The sequence below is a fragment of the Petaurus breviceps genome, unplaced genomic scaffold (genome assembly GCF_028583685.1).
Source record: "Petaurus breviceps papuanus isolate PSGF00001 unplaced genomic scaffold, PetGlider_PUasm1.0 64, whole genome shotgun sequence".
Taxonomy (NCBI): domain Eukaryota; kingdom Metazoa; phylum Chordata; class Mammalia; order Diprotodontia; family Petauridae; genus Petaurus; species Petaurus breviceps.
The window spans coordinates 7,198,102-7,216,748 of NW_027186428.1; the positions used below are offsets into that span (position 1 = coordinate 7,198,102).

Consider the following 18,647-nt stretch of genomic DNA (forward strand, 5'->3'; position numbering starts at 1 on the left):
CATTGTAACTTATAAAACTTTTCTCAGTATAAGAATAGCTGAAGGGAAGATGAATGTGTGTGTGTGTGTATATATGTGTATATTTATATATATATATACATGTATACATATATATGTCTATATGGGAGGATATATGGGCATATGAATACATATGTGAGTGTGTGTATATATGTGTACAGGTATACATAGACAGAGGGCACAGGACCAATAGAATAGGAAGGGATGATACTTAAAAGGTGAAACTGACAGGTGAGAGAGGAGTATAATGAGAGGAGAAGGGGAGAGACAGAATGGGATAAATTATCTGACATAGAAGAGGCAAGGGAAAATGAGGGGAAGAAGAGGAAGGCAAAAGGGAATGGGTCAACCTTACTCTCACTGAATTGGGCTTAGGGAGGGAATGACATACACACTAAATAGGGTATCTCTCACCCTACAGGAGAGTAGGGGAGGAAGGGGATGAGAGGGAGGCTGATGGAGGGGAGGGGAGGTTGTAGGGGAGGGAAGTTAAAAGCACACACTTTTGAAAAGGGACAGGGTTAAAGTAGAGAATAGAACAAGTGGGAGGTGGGAGAGGATGGAGGGAAATATAGTCAGTCTTTCACAATATATCCACTATGGAAATGTTTTGCATAGCTACACATGTACAACCTATATTCAATTGCTTATCTTCCTAGTAAGGGTGGGTGACGAGGTAGGAAGGGAAAGAATCTGGAATTCAAAGTTATAAAATCAAATGTCTAAAAAAATAGTGTGTGTGTGTGTGTGTGTGTGTATATAAATTTTTTTTTTACATGCAACTGGGAAATAAGATATACAGGCACTGACAGAGGGCACAGGATCAGTTGAATAGGAAGGGATGATATCTAAAAAATAAAATTAAGAGGTAAGAGAGGAATATAATGAGAGAAGGAGAAAGGGAAAGATAGAATAGGGTAAATTATTTCATATAAAAGAGGCAAGAGAAAACTGTTACAATAGAGGGGAAGAGCAGGAAGGTGAAAGGGAATGGGTCAACCTTACTCTCATTGAATTCGGCTTAAGGAGAGAATAACATACACACTCATTTAGGTATCTTACCCTACAGGAAAGTAGAGGGGAAGGGGATAAGAGGGGGAATGACAGAAGGGAGGGCAGATTGGGGAAGAGGGTAGTTAGAAGTACATATTTTTGAAAAGGGACAGGGTCAAAGTAGAAAATAGAATGAGTGGGGGGCGGGACAGGATGGAGGGAAAAAGTTATTCTTTCACAATATAACTACTATGGAAACATTTTGTGTAACTACACATATACAACCTATACTGAATTGCTTATCTTCCCAGTGGGGGTAGGCAAGGAGGGAAGGGAAAGAATCCGGAAATCAAAGTTTTAAAAACAAATTTAAAAAAATTGTTTTTTACTTGCAACTGGGAAATAAGATATACAGGCACTGAGGTATAGAAATCCATGTTGCCCTACTAGAAAGTTAGAGGGGGGATGAAGGAAGATATAAAAGAAAGCAAATTGGGGGAAGGGGTGCTCAGTAGGTTAGTTATCTTGGAGTGGGGGGTAGGGGAAAGACAGGAAGAAAATTTGTAACTCAAAATCTTGTGGAAATGAATTTGGAAACTAAAAATAAATTTTAAAAATTAAAAAAAAAAGAAGGAATGTCATAAAAACCTAGAGAGGACAGAATAGATGGTGAACAATCATGTTAAAGACTGCTAGAAGGTCAAAAAGGATGAGGATTGAGAAAAGGCTATTAAATTTGGTAATTAAGAGATCACTGGAAACTACGGCAAGAGCAATTTCAGTGAATGAAAAGGCCAGAATGTAGGAGTTTTGTAGAGAGAGAGAAGAAAAAGTAAAGACACCAATGGTATATGACTTTCTCAGGGAGTGTTGCCACAAATAAGTAGAGAAACATAGGCTGGTTCTAGAATGACAGTCATGGTCAGTCTACTGCTAGGCTTTCCATGAAGCCTTTCAGTTTGGTAAAACCTGCCAGAGCGTATACTCTGATGTTATAACTCATAGACTCCTGGTTTACAAAGTTTAACTAATTTTGGGGAAATTAAGTTAATGAAACAATAAAAATGATAGTAAATATAAATGTTAGTAAATAAAAATGTAGTTAGGAAAGCAAATGACATACAAAGGAAAATACAGAAATGAAACGGAAGTTGACTAATATTTGTTAACAACTTGAAAGAATTTTCATTTTTATACAGTACAAAACGAAAGACTACAACAATGAAGTTCTCCTTTCTAATTCTGATTTTGATGTACTGCTCACCTTTCCTCTTTAATTTTAAGTTAACTCACCAAATACCCAAGTATTGTAAACCCCTTATTTTCTAGAAGATTCTTTTAAATTTGAAGATGTCATTTCTTCATCTATAACATTTCATCTTTCCTAAAAAAGATGCCTAATATCATGTGGAAACTATAAAGCAAAGGTTATGAGGATAAATAGCAAGTATTTTGCACTGTAAACCTTCTTATTGAACTCATGCTATGTGTAAGACTGTTGCAAGAAGAGGTTTCCAAGAAGACATTTTTATACAGTTATATGTAAGACTAAAAAGTCAAGAACAAGCTGCATTTAAGTATTTCCATTTAAAATCACACCATGTTGGCCACCTCTTCCTCATATAAAATCTATTTATAATCAGCTGCTGGAAAAGGTCAAAGGATTGGACAAGGGGACTGAAGAACAAAACGAAAAGTTGGTAAGAGCAAATCAAAAGGTTAACTTGAGGGACCAATGTGCCTGCAAGTTAATGGATGAAAACTGATGAGAATGATAAGGAATGATGACCAGGAAAGTAAACGATAAAAACCATGAAACTATAAAAAAATCCTTTTTTTTTTGGAGGAGGGAAGGTGGGACAATTGGGGCTAAGTGACTTGCCCAAGGTCACATGGCTAGTAACTGTTAAGTGTATGAGGCTAGATTTGAACTCAGGTCCTTCTGACTGCAGGATTGGTGCTCTATTCACTGCACCACCTAGCTGCCCCAAAAAAATTCTAAAGAAGTATTATGCCCTCCAAAAGCAACTCTACATACCTGTAACCTTTCCATGATAGTAACATCTGTTAAACATGCTTTAGCACTTTCCTCTTCAGGCATTATAGTACCTAAGAGAGTCTCTTGTTCTTCTATTTCACCCTTTAGATGCTGTATATCCCTGTTCACATTCTGTAGTTTATTCCTCAATTCTGGTATTTCTCTTTCCTTCAAATCAATTATGTTTTGTCTTGATAAAAAACAAACAAACACAAAACTCTAAGTAAAAGCTCAGTTCAACAATTATATTCAACATACACTTACTAAATTCTGTACTATATGCAAAGCATTGTGTCAAATTTCTATTTTTAATATTGAAAGTATATTTTAAGCTGTTATTGATGCCTGATTACTATGGTCATTTCCCAATATATAAAAAAGAAAATCAGTAAAGCAAAACCATCAAACACAACAACCACATCAAACCATATATGCAACATTCTTCACCTAGAGTCTCCCACCTTTCTAAAGAAAGGAGGGACAAGGTGTTCCATCATCTTTGGGACCAAGTGATCATTACAGTAAATCAGAATTTGCCTCTTTCAGCATGTGGTCACTGTGCATACTGTTCTTCTTTTCTGTTTACCTAGTTAAGATTTATTTTCAAGTAAAAGGTTTCTAATGAAGCCACGCACAGAAGACAGAGGAGTACCCCAAATGCTATATTTCAACCAAGTCAAACTTCTTTTATAATGAACAAAGTGGGATTACTCTATCACTCTCTCATGCACACTACAATAATTCATGTTTTTTGGGCATAGCCTGTTGTAACAAGCTATCTCTGCTCTCCATATGCTCCTCCATATCTATAATCTTTCATGACAGAATCTTCTATGCAGGAAACTTTTACCATGTGGGTATGAGTAGTCAAAGCCTGGTGACTCCTTGTCCATGACATCAGAGGCAGGAAACAAATCAGATGCCCTGAGCAAGCCTTCTCTCTATAAAACCCCTCGTCTTCCACTGTATAATAGCTCTGGAGATGGGAACCTAGCTGAACCACATCCATCAACTAAATTTGCTCCTTCATAACTTATACCCATGGTTCCTAATCCTACCTAAAAGAACAAATTAAAGCTTTCTTCCACATGACAGCCCTTCAAATACTTGAAACTGTGTCCTTCCTAATATGTCTTCAATCTAAACATTCTCACTTACTTCAACAAATACTAATATGGACATGATATCAAGGCCCTTTACTATCCTCATCATTACCCCCTGGACATCCTTTACTTATAAATGTCCTTCAGTAGACATTGACATAAACATAAAACATAGGAGTCAGAAAATAAAACTCTAGATGTGGTCTGACCATAGCAGAGTACAGAAGGGCTAGTCCTTGACACTGCCTCATTAAATGCAGTCTTAAGATTGAATTAGCTCTCTCTCATACTGACCTTACAGTTTTGATACTTAATACCTTCTCAACTAATCCTCAATTACCTGTCCCCTCTGAATGGAGGCCTAGAGGGCAGAGCTTAAACTTCTCCCAAAGCCTTTCTTCATAAAGGGCTTAACAAGTTTCCTGGTCACTCCATTTTCTATCAGCAGGTCTGCTTGGCTTCAACTACAGGGAGGACTATGACTCAGTGCCCAGTGTCCCAAGATGGATGTTTCCCCTACCTCCCAGCTTTTCAGCTTCTTTTTGTATGTTGTCTTCCCCCATTAGATTGTAAGGCCCTTGAAGGGAAGGACTGTCTTTTCTTATTTGTATCCCCAGCACTTAGCATAGTACCTTGCCCACAATAGATGTCTAATAAATATTTATTAAATTTAATAATAGTCTACTAAAAGTCACAAATCATTTTTAGATAAACTGCTATCTAGCCACTACTCTCCAAACTCATACTCACAAAGTTAAGTTTTTGAACCCAAGTAGAAAACTTTACATTTAAAAAGAAGCATGATTTAATAAATAGGGTGAAGGACTTGTACAAAAGACTTGGGTTGAAAGATGTGTGACCCTGGATGAGTCAAGTAACCTCTCCTAGCCTCAGGTTCCACATCTGTAACATGGAAGTCATTTTATCTGTTGCACTTATCTCTCAGAATTGTTGTGACACTAAAATGAGAAAATGTATGTAAAATGCTTCATTAAAATGCTTCATAAGTTTCCTTTCTTATTGTAATACACCAATTTAAAATTTGCCAAGTGTTATACACACAGTAGCTCATTTGAACTTTACAACAACCCTATGAGGTAGATACTATAGGTATTACAATCACAGAGCTGGAAAAAACCTCAGCAGTCATCTAGTTCAACTCACATTTGAAAAGGAACTTCTACTACAATATACCCAACCAGCCATAGCAAAATGACAATCCAGTCTCTGCCAGAAGAACTAGGTGATAAGTGACAACACTGCCTGTCCCCACTCCCTGTACAAGGCTGGAGTGCCACAGCATGGGTCTGAGACTGTTCCTTGCTCCTGAGCTCAGCCTCAGTACTCTTTCAGTCCCTGGGTTGGAATGGTCTCAGCTCAGTGACTACAGCATGCTTCTTGACAGACTCTGTTCCTAGTACCTATAAACCTCTGTCACCCCATGCTCACCTGGGTCAGAAACATGACTCTTTGTGACTTTCTCATGGACTTCCCAATCATGATTTGGTCTGGTGAACTTTCTACATTTGTTTGGAGCTTTTTGTTTCATTTTGTTTTGTGGTGGGTGCAGTCCGTGGGGGGAGACAGGAGGGGAACCTTGCTGTATTTCCTCCTGTTACTCTACCATAGTAAGCTCTTAATAAAAAGCTTGTTAACCTGACTTTCATTTTGCAAAAATGTACCCCCTAGAAACAACACTGAAGAATTCAGTATAAAAGTTTATCTGTTTCACGACTACTTTAAGAACTTTCCACTAAAAAGGGTTTACTTTTGAAAAAATAAATTTCTTTTAACAATAAAAATAACAGCATGAGGCAATCAATGCCAGTTGAATTCACTACAATACCTAATACTTTATTCTAGACCAAAAAAAAGATAATTTTTCATCTCAACTTTATTTTAGAAAGGACTAGCTAACAAACACTTGGTTTGGATGGGTGAATTTTGATACTTATAGTGCTACTATAAGAAAAATGTTTGGTTTTATTATTTTTTTTACCTTATTGGTTTAAGCCCCATCATTTCATCACGCCTTTTTTCCCTTCTCTTCAGCTCAGATTCTGTCGACTTGAGTTTGTCTGGAGCAAGGCGAAGTTTGGATTGCAAATCACTTATCACATCTTGTAGTTCAGCCTCTGTCTGAAAGACTCTTTGACATACAGGGCAACACGACTGGTTTTCATCAGTTAGCTGAGTAATAAACTGAGAGTAAACTGCGGTGGCTCCAGCAAGCATTGCTGTTTTTAAGAAAGGAAAATGAAATTTTCTAAATTTGGTATTTCATAAATCTGAAGAAGAGATATCAAAATTGTCCTCTTTTCTATAACAAGTACGATTGTTTATAATTCCTTGAATGAATACACTTAAAAGGCCTCAGTTTCCTCAACTATATAATACGGATGATAATAACTGCACTTATCTCTCATAGTTGTCATGAGGACCAAATGAAATACTTGTAAAAAAATTTAGCACAGTCCTGGAAACATACTAAGTACTATATAAATGCTTATTCCTTTCCCTTCCCCCAAAATTCACTTATTTAAATTTTTTTTATCAAAGATTCCTAAATATCATTTGTATAAATTACTTTTTTGATTTAAGGGAAAAGTATGATGAAGGGAATTCTGAGCACATTTTTAAATGGTCCAAAAATTATAAATTTAACCTCGTTGTTTAGAAGATTTTTCAATTTCATCCATTAGTTTGTCCAAATCACTTTCAAAATCTTGACTCCCACAAACATCAAATAATTTGTCTTCATATTTGGACAACTGTTCTTCCTTCTGCTTCAGTTCATTGTTGATGTGATTTTTATTTTGTTCTGCCGAAGCTAGTTCTTTACTGAAATAGAAATGGATCAGCTTTTAAAACATAAGCTGTGTTTTGTTTTGCTTTTTGGAGGGCAATTGGGGTTAAGTAACTTGCCCAAGGTCACAAGCTAGGTTTTTTTTTTTTGTATTATGTGTCTGAGGCCAGATCCCAACTCAGGTCCTCCTGACTCCAGGGCAGGCACTCTACTCACTGTACCACCTAGCTGCCCCAATGAGCTGTGTTCTTAAAACATGTAAAAGAGAAATAGAATAATTTAAGATATGTGGTTAAAAACTGAATCAAAATAATTCTCTTTCCACAAAAAATATATATACATATATCAAGGAAAATATGACAAAGAGCTAAAAGAATATAAAAATAACTAAGAGAACACTCATAGATAGCATGGAGGCTGAACAAGACAGGCAAAAATGTGTTACTAAGCATTATAAATAAAAATGAAGTGACTAAAGTTGGTACATAGCCAGGTAACTTCAACAAAGCTTGATAAGCACTTGGTCAGGTTAGCAAGAGGCATATTTAATACATAGGACAGAGCAAACAGATTTAGTGAATCAGTCAACTGACAAGCATTTATTGTCTACTACAGTGGTTTTTGTGTCATGGACCCTTCAGCGATCTGGTGAAGATTATGGACCCTTTCCCAGAATAATGTTTGTAAGCAACTGAAAGAAATGCTAGATTTTGGTTAGAGGCTAGTAAAATAAAGATGTAATTTTTTTTCCCCATCCAGGTTTAACCCTGTACTCTGTGACATGCACTGTGCTCAGTGCTAGAGATACAAAAACAAAAATGAAACGGTCCCTCTTCCTAAGGACAATATAGTCACACATAAATATATAAAGAGTAAATAACCCATCTATATCTCTTACTAGGCCTAGCTCAAGGAGACCAAAGGACAAAAAGCATCTACATGTAAAAAAAAATTGTAGCAGTTCTTTTTGTAGCAGTAAAGTGAAAATTAAGGAGGTATAATACATCTATTGGAGAATGTCGAAATAAGTTATGAGATATGAGTATAAAGGAGGATTAATACAGTGTAAGAAATTATTAAATGGATGGTTTCAGAGAAACCCCTAGGAAGACCTGTATTAACCAATACAGACTGAAGTGAGCAGAAGAGAACAATTTATACAATATCATTGTTTAAAACACTATCTTTCAAAGACTTGAGAAATCTGATCAATGCAAGGACCAACAATGAATCCAGAGGACTGATGATGAAGCTCCCTCTTAACAGATAGATTATAGATTCAAGATGTAGAATAAGACATACTTTTTCAGACACAGTGAATGTGGCGATTTGTTTTGCTTGACATGCATATTTTTCATAAGGGCTTTTTTTTTTTCCTTTTGGTTCCAAAAGAGAGGAGGGGAGGAAAGGTCACTGAGATATCTTTTTTTAAAAAACAGAGAACATAACAAAGGTCAGAAGTAAGAACAAAGATGCAAGACAACTTCAAAAGCAACAAGATAAATTTATTAAATACTTAAAAAGAAAAGTAATACATACATAATAGAGACCTGCAGTTTCCATGTACAATCCTCTTTTTCTGTCCTAGCATAGACAGAAATGCCCATTTTATTTGTTTTAGGTTTTTTTTGGGGGGGAGGGGTCAGATTAAGAGTAAAGATAAATTTTAAAAATAAATTAAAAATAAATACAAGGTGTTTCAAGAGGAAGCTATCAGCACCTTGGGGGTAAGGGATCAAGAAAGGCTTCATGTAAAAGGTAGTGCTTTAGCTGAGTTTTGAAAAGAGTAAGGGAATCAGGAGGGAGTATATTCCAGGTATACGGGGATAACCAGTGCAAAGGCACAGACAGGAGACATGGAGTACTATTTGAAAAGAAGGACGGTTTGGCTGGACTATAGAGTGTGTGCATCAGAGTAATATAAAATGAATTTGGAAAGGCAAATGGTGCAAGACTGTGAAAGGTCTTAAAAACCAAAAAAAAGAGTATATAATTTATCCTAAAAGCAATCAGAGGCCACTGGGGATGACATGGTCAGACCTACACTTAAGGAAAACACTCTGGCAGCTATGTGGAGGATGAACTGGAGTGAGTGAAATTGCAATCAGGCAGACTCATTAGCACTCAACTGCAACAGTCCAGGACAAAGGATTGAGGCACTAGCTATATGGGTAGGTAGAAATCATCAGGTACAAGAAATGTCGAGGGGGAATAAATATCAAGACTTGACAATTGATTGGATACGTAGGATGAGGAAATCTGAGGAGGCTATGAACCTGGGAGACTGGAATCATGATGATTCTTTCAATTAAAATAGGGAATTTCTGAATAGGGTCGCGTTTGCAGGTAAAGATAATTCTAATTTGGATATGTTGAGGTTAAGATGTCTATGGGACACCCAGTTTGAAATGCCCGATAAGCAACTCATGACGTGGGACTAGATGTCAGGAGAAAGACTGAGACTGAACCCACTGATCTATGAGTCATCTACACAGAGATGATAATTAAAATCATGGAAGTCAATGAGGTCAGTAAGGAAGAGAACATAGTAAGAAAGAAGTATAAAGGACAGAGCCTTGTGATATGCACACTTAGGGGATATGGTGTGGATGATTCAGAAGAGTGAGGAGAAGTCAGGTAGGAAGAGAACCAGGAGAAATGAGTTTCATGTCAAATCAGAGAGTATCCAGGAAGAAAGTATGGTCAGCAGTGTCAGACATGACAAAGATCAAGAAAGATAAGGACTGAGAAAAGACCATCAAATTAGGCAATTAGAAATCATTGTTAACCTTGGGAAAAAGCAGTTTCAGTGAAGTGACAAGACTGGAAACCAGACTGCAAAGTGTTGAGAAGTGAGAGAGAAGAAAGGAAGCAGAAGCAACATGTATAAACAGCCTTTTTCTAGGAGTGTGACTGAGAATTTGCTCAAGATACAGAATGAGAACTTGAAGGAATGGTAGCTCCAGTGAAGGTTTAACATCCTAACTTAGCCAAGTTAGGATGAGAGAAGTCAAGAAGCTGAAACAAGAAAGTGTCTGGCCCAGGGCAATTCAGGACTCTCAAGTTCAGATGCAGCAATGGGGATCTCAATTTTAAGAGGCCTAAGAGACTAGTGGAGCCTGGTTCCCCTTTTTTCCTTGACCCAGAGGTGGAATCCTCAAAGTATGAAGATGGCAGCAAGGAGGCAAGAAGTTCTATATCCTCTGCACATGGAGACTTGAAAGGGTATGAGATCCTTAGAGTTCTTGGGGCTCTTGGGTTTGCTGGAGGCCTCAGGTTAGATATAATATAAAAATAGCCTATCATAACAATGTTTTCTTAATTTACCAAAAATAAACAAATAAAACTCTTATGAGGGACCAGTCACCCATATACACCATAATATACAGCATTTATTAAAAAGTATCCCTTATTAAGGTCATAAAAGCTAATAATGAAAATATTATGAATCTGATTTTCTTGGTCTCAAACAGCTGTACAAGAATTCCTAGGGAAAATAGAACAAATCATCACTATTTGCCTATGCAACTCCATATATTCACATATATAGATATGAGTATATAGGGATAAGAACTAGACCTGTGATTTCATTGGCATAGATAACTTCCAGGTGAGGAAACTCCTTCTATCATTGCAAGTTGGCCCCCCTTTTGAAATATATAGTCTTTAAGAGACTGCCTCTAGTAGTAAGAAATTAAGGGACTTGCCCTGGGTCACACAACCAGTATGTGTCAGAGTCAGAGCCTCAAAGAAAGCCCTCTCTATCTACCTCACCTTACTGCCTGCTTCTCATTACATGAATATATACAATTTACAAAATACAAAAATATCCTATTGAATGTGTCAAAATAAGAGTCAACGTGGCGTAAGTGGGGAGATGATGCTACACTAGGAGTCAGGAAGAATTGGGTTCAAATACTGCCACAGGTACTAGCTAGCTGACTCTAGGAAAGTCACTTGACAACTCATCTCTAAAGTAGGAACAAGTACCTCACAGAGTTAGCCATAAGACGAAACAACATGATGTACCTCAAGCACTTGGCAAATCTTAAGATGCTATATGATGTCAACTATTAAAATATGCCATTTCACTGCGATAACTGATTTTAGGAACAATTTTTAAAAACTGGTCCAGTATAAAAAAGAGACTCTACAATAAGTATCAAATGAATAACTACTTACTTAAATTTGACAAGTCTGTCTCTTGTCTGATTAATTTCTTTAGATTTACTATGAAGCCAGTCTTCAAGTTGTTTTTTGTTGGGAAAATAGCCTAACAATGAAGTTAATTCATCACTGTGTCTAGATTTTATTTTTCTTATTTGTTCATCTTTGTCAGCCTATGGAAAAAAAATTAAGACTATTATTTTTAATGGAAATGCATCTGACAGTTTTGCTATGCCAATTATAACATTAAATGAAATATCATTATCTCAGTTACCAAGTGGATTAGACCTGTGATTTCACTGGTATAGGGACCTCCCAATTGAGGAAACTCAGCTCCCAACAGAGGACATCTTCTCTGCAGCTTATAGTCTCCAGAAAATTGCCTATAGTCCCCTGAGGCAGTAGTTTTGTTTTTGCCCATGGTCACAAGATCATACAGCCAGTATTTGTCAGAAGTGAGACATGAACCCAGGGATTCCTGGCTTTGATGCCATCTCTCTATCTACTACAATACACTGCCTCATCAGTTACTAATGCCAAACAAAAATTTCAATACTACATTAATATCACCAAAATTAAGATATAATACTTTGTCTCTGGTCAACATTTCCATTTGGGTTCTCGTTGTAGTGTGGAGGTTTAATTGTTCCATCTCCTGGTCTAATTTACGAAGGCTTCTGTCTAGGTCGCCTTTTTCCCGTAGCAGTGCTGGTACTTCTTCTTTCAGCGCTGCTATGTTACTGTTTTCCTCTGCCTTTCCAAGTTCAAGTTCCTAAGGAAAAAAAGCAGCATAAATGTACCTTCTGAGCAGCAGCAAATAACAAGAAGTTGGAAAATCCAATGGAAAGCTATTGAGCACCAAAAAAGAGGCAGAAACATCTAGGTTTGACCAAAAACATTCTCCATTCCAACTGAGGAGACTTTATGGACTCATAGGATGTGAACAACTGGCCAAACACATGTAAGGAACGTGCTGTATTTTGGTGACAATTTCATGAAGAATATTCCCACCAGAAAGACTACTAAGAAAAATAAACCAACAGGTCCAAAAGAGAGTGGAGAAAAAAAGAATATCCTTGACACCATCTCTCATCCTGCCCTTCTTTTGCCAGGCTCTGACAAAGAGGGACAAGGCCAGTCCTTCCTCCTGTGTCCTTGATACCACTCACTCCTATCCTCTGCAGCATACTACATCAGCAGTCTTCTCAAATTTTCATCCTCTCTCTAATTACTGGGTTTCTCACTAATCCCTTAAAACATGCCAAGATTATTAAAATAAATCTTCACTAGATGCCACCAATCCTCAAGCTATCATTTCATATCTCTCTTCCCTTTCTCAGCCAAACTCCTTTGAAAGAGTTGACTATACTTGCCTTCCTCACCTCCTTCTCTTCCTACTCACTCCTCAACCTTTTGCAATCTGGCTTCTGAGACTTCATCACTGAACTGAAACTACTTTCTCCAACAGTCTCTTAATTGCCAAAGAGGATCTTTTCTAAGCCCTCATCTTTCTCAGACTACTGGGCACATGGGATACTGTTGACCACTCTTTCCTCCTCGATGCTATCTTTTCTCAGGATTTTCAGGACACCACCCTCTCCGGGTTTTCCTCTTGCCTGTGTGACAGCTTTTCTGTCACTTTTGCCAGCTCATTATCTATACTACATCCCTTAATGGTATGTGTACACCAAGGTCTTATATAAGACCCTCTTTTCTTCTCTTTACAAGTCTCTCTCTCAGTAACTCCATCAGTTCCCATGGTTTAACTATCAACTCCATGCAGATGACTAAGAGATCTATATATCTAGTCCCAGTCTCTCCTTTGAGTTTTAGTCCCACATCACAAACTGCCTACTGGATATTTTAAACTGGAGGTCACAGAGACATTTCAAACTCAACATGTCCAGAACGGAATTCTCCATCTTTCTCCCTAAATCTTCTTCTCTCTAAAACTTCACTTTTTCTATCGAAGACATCACCATCCTTTTAGTCTTCCAGGTTTGTAACTTCAGCATTATCTTCAATTCATTATTCACCTTCACCCCATATCTAGCTAGCTGCCACAACTCTACAACATCTTTATTTCTTTCCTTCTCTCTACTCACACAGTCTCCACCTTGGTTGAGGCCCTCTTTTACCTCTCAGCTAGATTATTGCAAGAAATATTTCCTAATTGGTCTCCTTGATTCAAGTTTCTAATCACTTGAGTTTCTCCTATAAAATGCTACCAAAGGAATTCTCTTTAAGCACAGACCTGACTAATGAGACTCCCCTACTCAATCAATTCCAGGTGCTCCCTATTGCCTCCAGGATCAGCTCCTCTGTTTAGATTTTAAATCCTTCATAAATTGGTCCTAACCTATCTTTCTACCTTCACTGGCTATTACTTCCATGTCTGGGCTCACTGATCCAGGCAAACTGGCTTTCTTTCAGCACACAGCCAACACTCTACCTCCATTCTCCATGCCTTTGCACTGGCCATCCCTCATGCTTGGAATTCACTCTCTCCTCACTTCTACTGCACAGAGTCCCTCTCTTCCTTTCAAGATACAACTGAAGCACCACCTGCTGAAAATAATGTTTTCTTTTTTTTTTTTTTTTTAAACAATTGGGGTTAAGTAACTTGCTCGAGGTTACACGGCCAGTTATTATTTCTGGGTGTGGTGCTGAGCATCCGAGCCCAGATCTGATCCAGGTCATCCCGACACTGGAGCCGGTGCTCTTACTCGCTGAGCCACCTAGCCGCCCCTAAGCAATTGGGGTTAAGTAACTTGCTCAAGGTTACACGGCCAGGTGTTTCTGGGTGGGTGCTAAGTGTCTGAGCCCGGGATTCGATCTCCAGGTGTTCTCAACACTGGAGCCGGTGCTCTTACTTGCTGTGCTACCTGGCCGCCCCGAAAATAATGTTTTCTAATCTCCTTCCCACCAGCTGCTAACATGCTCCTCCCCTGAAACTATTTTGGATTTAACTACATTTATTCATTTTACATTTATTATGCATATACTCAAGTATGTATTTTTGTCTCCATCAGGATACAAGGTCACTTAGGATTGTTTCTTTTTTTGTACTGGCATACAGAACACCTATTCCCTAAAAAACAGCCTAACTGAAAACCATTTTTTAAAAAGACAAGAAATTAAAAGAAATGTGGGGGGAAAGGAGCTATGATCTCCAAACAGTCTGTCTCTATGTGCCTGTATTTTAATTTTTTGTTAAATGTTGAAAAACATTGAAAACATTTAAAAGTCCTATTACCATAGGCTGAAATTTCTATGTGTTCCTGGCAGGGGGGGTGGGGTTGGCTGAGTGGCAGGGAGGGCCTCTAGGATACTTTTCTACAAAGGTATACAAAGTAATGCTTGCTTACAATACCAGTTTGTATTGTCTACCACATTACCATGTTTGTGTGTCAATAAATATGATAAAATTTGAGTATGGAGGATGTTGAGTAAGTAATTAGGTCTATTCCTTAATTACATTAGACAAACATCTTACGGTTTTTCCAAGTTCTTGGTCCAGTTCCAGAATTCTGTCTGAAGATCCCTCTAGCTCTTGCAGTTCATATTTTACATTTTTCAGCTCAGTCTGTTTCTTATTTTGAATTTCTAATTTCAGTTCAAGTATTCGTTCCAGGCCAGTTTTCTTATCCCTTATTTCATCTATCTGTTTTTGTTTCATATTTTCTTTTCCTGCAAAGTCATTCTAAATACAAATATAAAAAAAGCATTAACAATTTTGTCATTATATACTTAGCTATATAAGGGAAATTCATTTGTGACTGTTAAAACATAAAGATTTCAATCTTTCTTTCCCTTTACAAAAAACAAGTTCCTTTAATGTATATCTCAGTAAGAGTTTTAAAATATCTTATAGCCAAGATACATATTATTTTCGAAGATCTCATATTAAATGCCACATAAAGATTAATACCTAGACTAGGCAAACCCATGCAAAAAGATGAAAAACACCACAGATCAATATATTACAAAATGTTTACCATCATTCGCCTATTAGCTTCTGTTTCTCTTTCTTCTATGTCCTTCACAAGCTTCTGAAAATTTTTAATTTGCCTTTCATTAAATGGTGCTCGCTCATAACCATCTAATTCTAAATGTGTTGCCAAAGACTGTATTAATGAATCTCTAGTTCGGATGTTCTGTTGATGGTGATCTGCTTGTAATTGTAGACGACCTTTACATAAAAAGAAGTACAAAGTCATTAACAATTCTATTTCTATAAAATTAAGACCTAAGACTTTAATTTTTTATATCTTATTCTTTCCAATTACATGTAAAAAACAATTTTTAACATTAGTTTTTCTAAAAAGTTGAGTTCTAACTTTTTAGAACTCAAAAAAAAAGTCATGTTGTACACAGACCAAAAAAACCCAAGAAATATAAAAAGTTTCAAAAAAGTAAGCTTCAATCTGCCTTCAGACTCCATCATTTCTTTCTCTGGAGGTGGATAGCATTTTTCTTCATAAGTCCTTCAGAATTGTCGAGTCACTGTCTTAGAGTAGTTAAATAAGACTAATTTTTAACATTTGATTCCAAAAATATATGATACTACGGAAAAATGCCATGGACAATTCTTTTCAAGACTGTATGTTCCAATAGTTATATTACTCAGACTTTTGGAAGATAAAAAGTATTTTACAAGCACCATCTAGAGGTAGTATATTATAATGGAGAGAGTGCTGGGCTTAGAATCTTGGACCTGGGTTCAATCAATTTCCATTCACGACATTTATTAGCTAGATGACCATGGGCAAATTACTTAACATCTCTGTGTTTCAAGCAAATTCCTATAACTTATGTTCTAAAGTCACTGAAAGGTTAGGATTTGGTTCAGTAAAAACAGTTCCCCACATCTAAGTCACAGATCTTTGGAACGTATCATCCTTTCACCTACATGCTTTAGTAGAATATTCTTAAGGAAAAGCATAGCACTTACATTACTGGTCTACATGTTCCTTAATTATTATTCATTAAACAACTTGGTAAGTGTCTTCTAGCATAGTATTTTATGAACATTCTTTTCCTATCTGTTGGCATAATTAAGAAGTTGATTTTAATGTACAGTTGTGTTGCTGTTTTTCAAATAGTCTCCTGATCTCAAATTGTCAAATAAAGTGTTTATACTCCCTTAAAATATATTTTTTAATTCCCAAGATGTGTGTTAACAGTAGATCGATTGTGATTTCATGAGTTTATTAGGGTAGGATGAGAACCCTCTCTTACCAACATAGACTGCAACCCTATATAGATTGAAATGTTTAGAAGTCTTAAGATACAGATTCTTAGCATGGGGCCTCTGAAAGTAGATTAAAATTTTTTTTGTAACCAAATTTTTTTTTTAAAGCAATTGGGGTTAAGTAACTTGCTCAAGGTTATACGGCCAGGTGTTTCTGGGTGGGTGCTAAGTGTGTGAGCCCAGATTCAATCCCAGGTCATCCCAACTCTGGGGCCGGTGCTCTTACTTGCTGTGCTACCTGGCCGCCCCTGTAACCACATTTTAATGTAATTTGTTTCCTTTCTAACCATATTTTATTTTATGCATTTAAAAGTATATTCTGAGGAGTCCCTAGGCTGTATCACACTGCCAAAGGAGTGCATGAGACAAAAAAAAAGATAAAGAACACCTGACTTAGAGAGCTGCTCAGAGAGGTTAAATGACCCACGTATGGTCACATGGCTAGGAGATATCAGAAGTATGATTTGAATCCAAGTCTTACTGGCTCCAGATCCAGTATTCTTCCCCCACAGTATCTCTCCAGTAATAACGCCTAGCCACACGGACTCTAGAAATGAATAAAGTTCAAACAGTCCATTCTACCCTGTTCCACAAGCAATTCTGATTTTTCATGATTCAGCAGCTTAGACTCTTTATCAGTTCTGTCCAGCTCTCGCTGACAGTCGTTCAGTCTCCTTTCCTTTTCTCTCACTGTTCTCTGGTGATTATGGTACAAATCATTTAGCTGTTCATCAGTCCCTTGAAATACCTAGGAAAAACCAGAATAAACAGCTTTAAAATAAAAATATGAAGGGATATTAGTATTATTTTAACTAGTAGTAACTTGTGTATATATGCCATTATTTGGGGAAGGGAAAAAACCTAAAGCTCCAAATCTCACTATTACTTACACAAAAAATATTAACATCAAAATAATGATTTTGCAAAAAGAACAGTGCAATGCCATGGTTTAACACAATAATCTCTTTTATACAACGTATATCCTAAGGTCGAATAAAATTTCAATACAAACCTTCTCCATTTTCTGCTCTAGTTCATTGTTGTCCTTTTCCATTTGCTTCTTTCTACTATCCAGAGCTTTAATGTCATTGTCAAGCCTCATTATTTTAGAAAGATTCTGTTCTATTTCCTTTAGATGAGTCTGAAAAATGAAATAAGGCTCTTCTTATATGAAACTCAAACTCAACACAGCTTAATTTGTTCATTTAAAACATTTTAAATGCTCATGGAATTTAATTTGACTGAACACACTTCATTTAAGGATAGCAGAGAGGTTTCTACGGTAGGAAATTTTTTTTTAAGGGGATCAAGGATTTTGAAGGAAATACCCCACAAAAGCAGAAACAAGCATCTCCAGCCCAGCACTAAGACTCAAGAGAAACTAAGAGAAAGAGAAATACCCTTTACAAAAACCATGAAATAAAAGTGAGCATTAACTTAACACGTAAGACATATAAGAGGTCTGTATAAAGACAGCTTCAAAATGATTCTGACAGAAATCGAGGCAGAGGAGATGAAATGAAAGGATAGGGCATAGACAAGAAGCAAGAGAAGCATGAGAAGGTAAACAGGGAAAAGAAATCCTAAGGAACTTATCAGAGTTGAACTATTCACATTCATACATGGAAAAACGATAATTGTAGCTGATGAAACTTTTCTCAGTATGAAAATAGTTGAAGGGAATAGAAATATATATATATGTCTATATATGAGGGTATGTGGGCATATGAATACAGATGTGAATGTGTGTATATATGTTTACAGGTATACAAAGATAAAGGGCACAGGACCAATTTAATAGGAAGGGATAATACTTAAAAGGTGAAATTAAGAGGTGAGAGAAGAATATAATGAAAGGAGATGGGGAGAAACAGAATGGGGTAAACTATCTCATATAGAAGAGGCAAGGGGAAATGGTTACAATTATGGAGGGGAAGAACAGGAAGGCAAAAGGGAATGGGTCAACCTTATTCTCATTGAATTTGGCTTAGGGAGGGAATGACATACACACTAAATAGGGTATCTCACCCTACAGAAGAGTAGGGGGGAAGGGGATGAGAGGGGGGATGATGGAAGGGAGGGCAGGCTGGGGAGAGGGAAGTTGGAAGCACCCACTTTTGAAAAGGGACAGGATCAAAGTAGAGAATAGAAGAAGTGGGAGGTGGGACAGGAGGGAGGGAAATAAAGTCAATCTTTTACAATATATCCACTTTAGAAATGTTTTGCATAGCTACACATATACAACCTATACTGAACTGCTTATCTTCC

The 18,647-nt window shown here is 37.0% G+C and overlaps 1 protein-coding gene across 4 annotated transcripts in view; it reads right to left on the reverse strand.

Annotated features, from left to right (window-relative positions):
* RAD50 (RAD50 double strand break repair protein) overlaps window positions 1-18,647 on the reverse strand; it is an 81,969-nt gene that overhangs the window by 43,138 nt on the left and 20,184 nt on the right. For all 4 annotated transcript variants that reach the window (XM_069103859.1, XM_069103861.1, XM_069103863.1 and 1 more), the window contains exons 7-15: window positions 17,392-17,520; window positions 16,962-17,127; window positions 15,124-15,317; window positions 14,622-14,828; window positions 11,715-11,897; window positions 11,141-11,298; window positions 6,818-6,993; window positions 6,152-6,389; window positions 3,050-3,239 (exon numbers count right to left, since the gene is read on the reverse strand). In XM_069103859.1, the coding sequence (XP_068959960.1) occupies window positions 3,050-3,239; window positions 6,152-6,389; window positions 6,818-6,993; window positions 11,141-11,298; window positions 11,715-11,897; window positions 14,622-14,828; window positions 15,124-15,317; window positions 16,962-17,127; window positions 17,392-17,520 (1,641 nt within the window). The remainder of the gene's footprint in view (window positions 1-3,049; window positions 3,240-6,151; window positions 6,390-6,817; window positions 6,994-11,140; window positions 11,299-11,714; window positions 11,898-14,621; window positions 14,829-15,123; window positions 15,318-16,961; window positions 17,128-17,391; window positions 17,521-18,647) is intronic.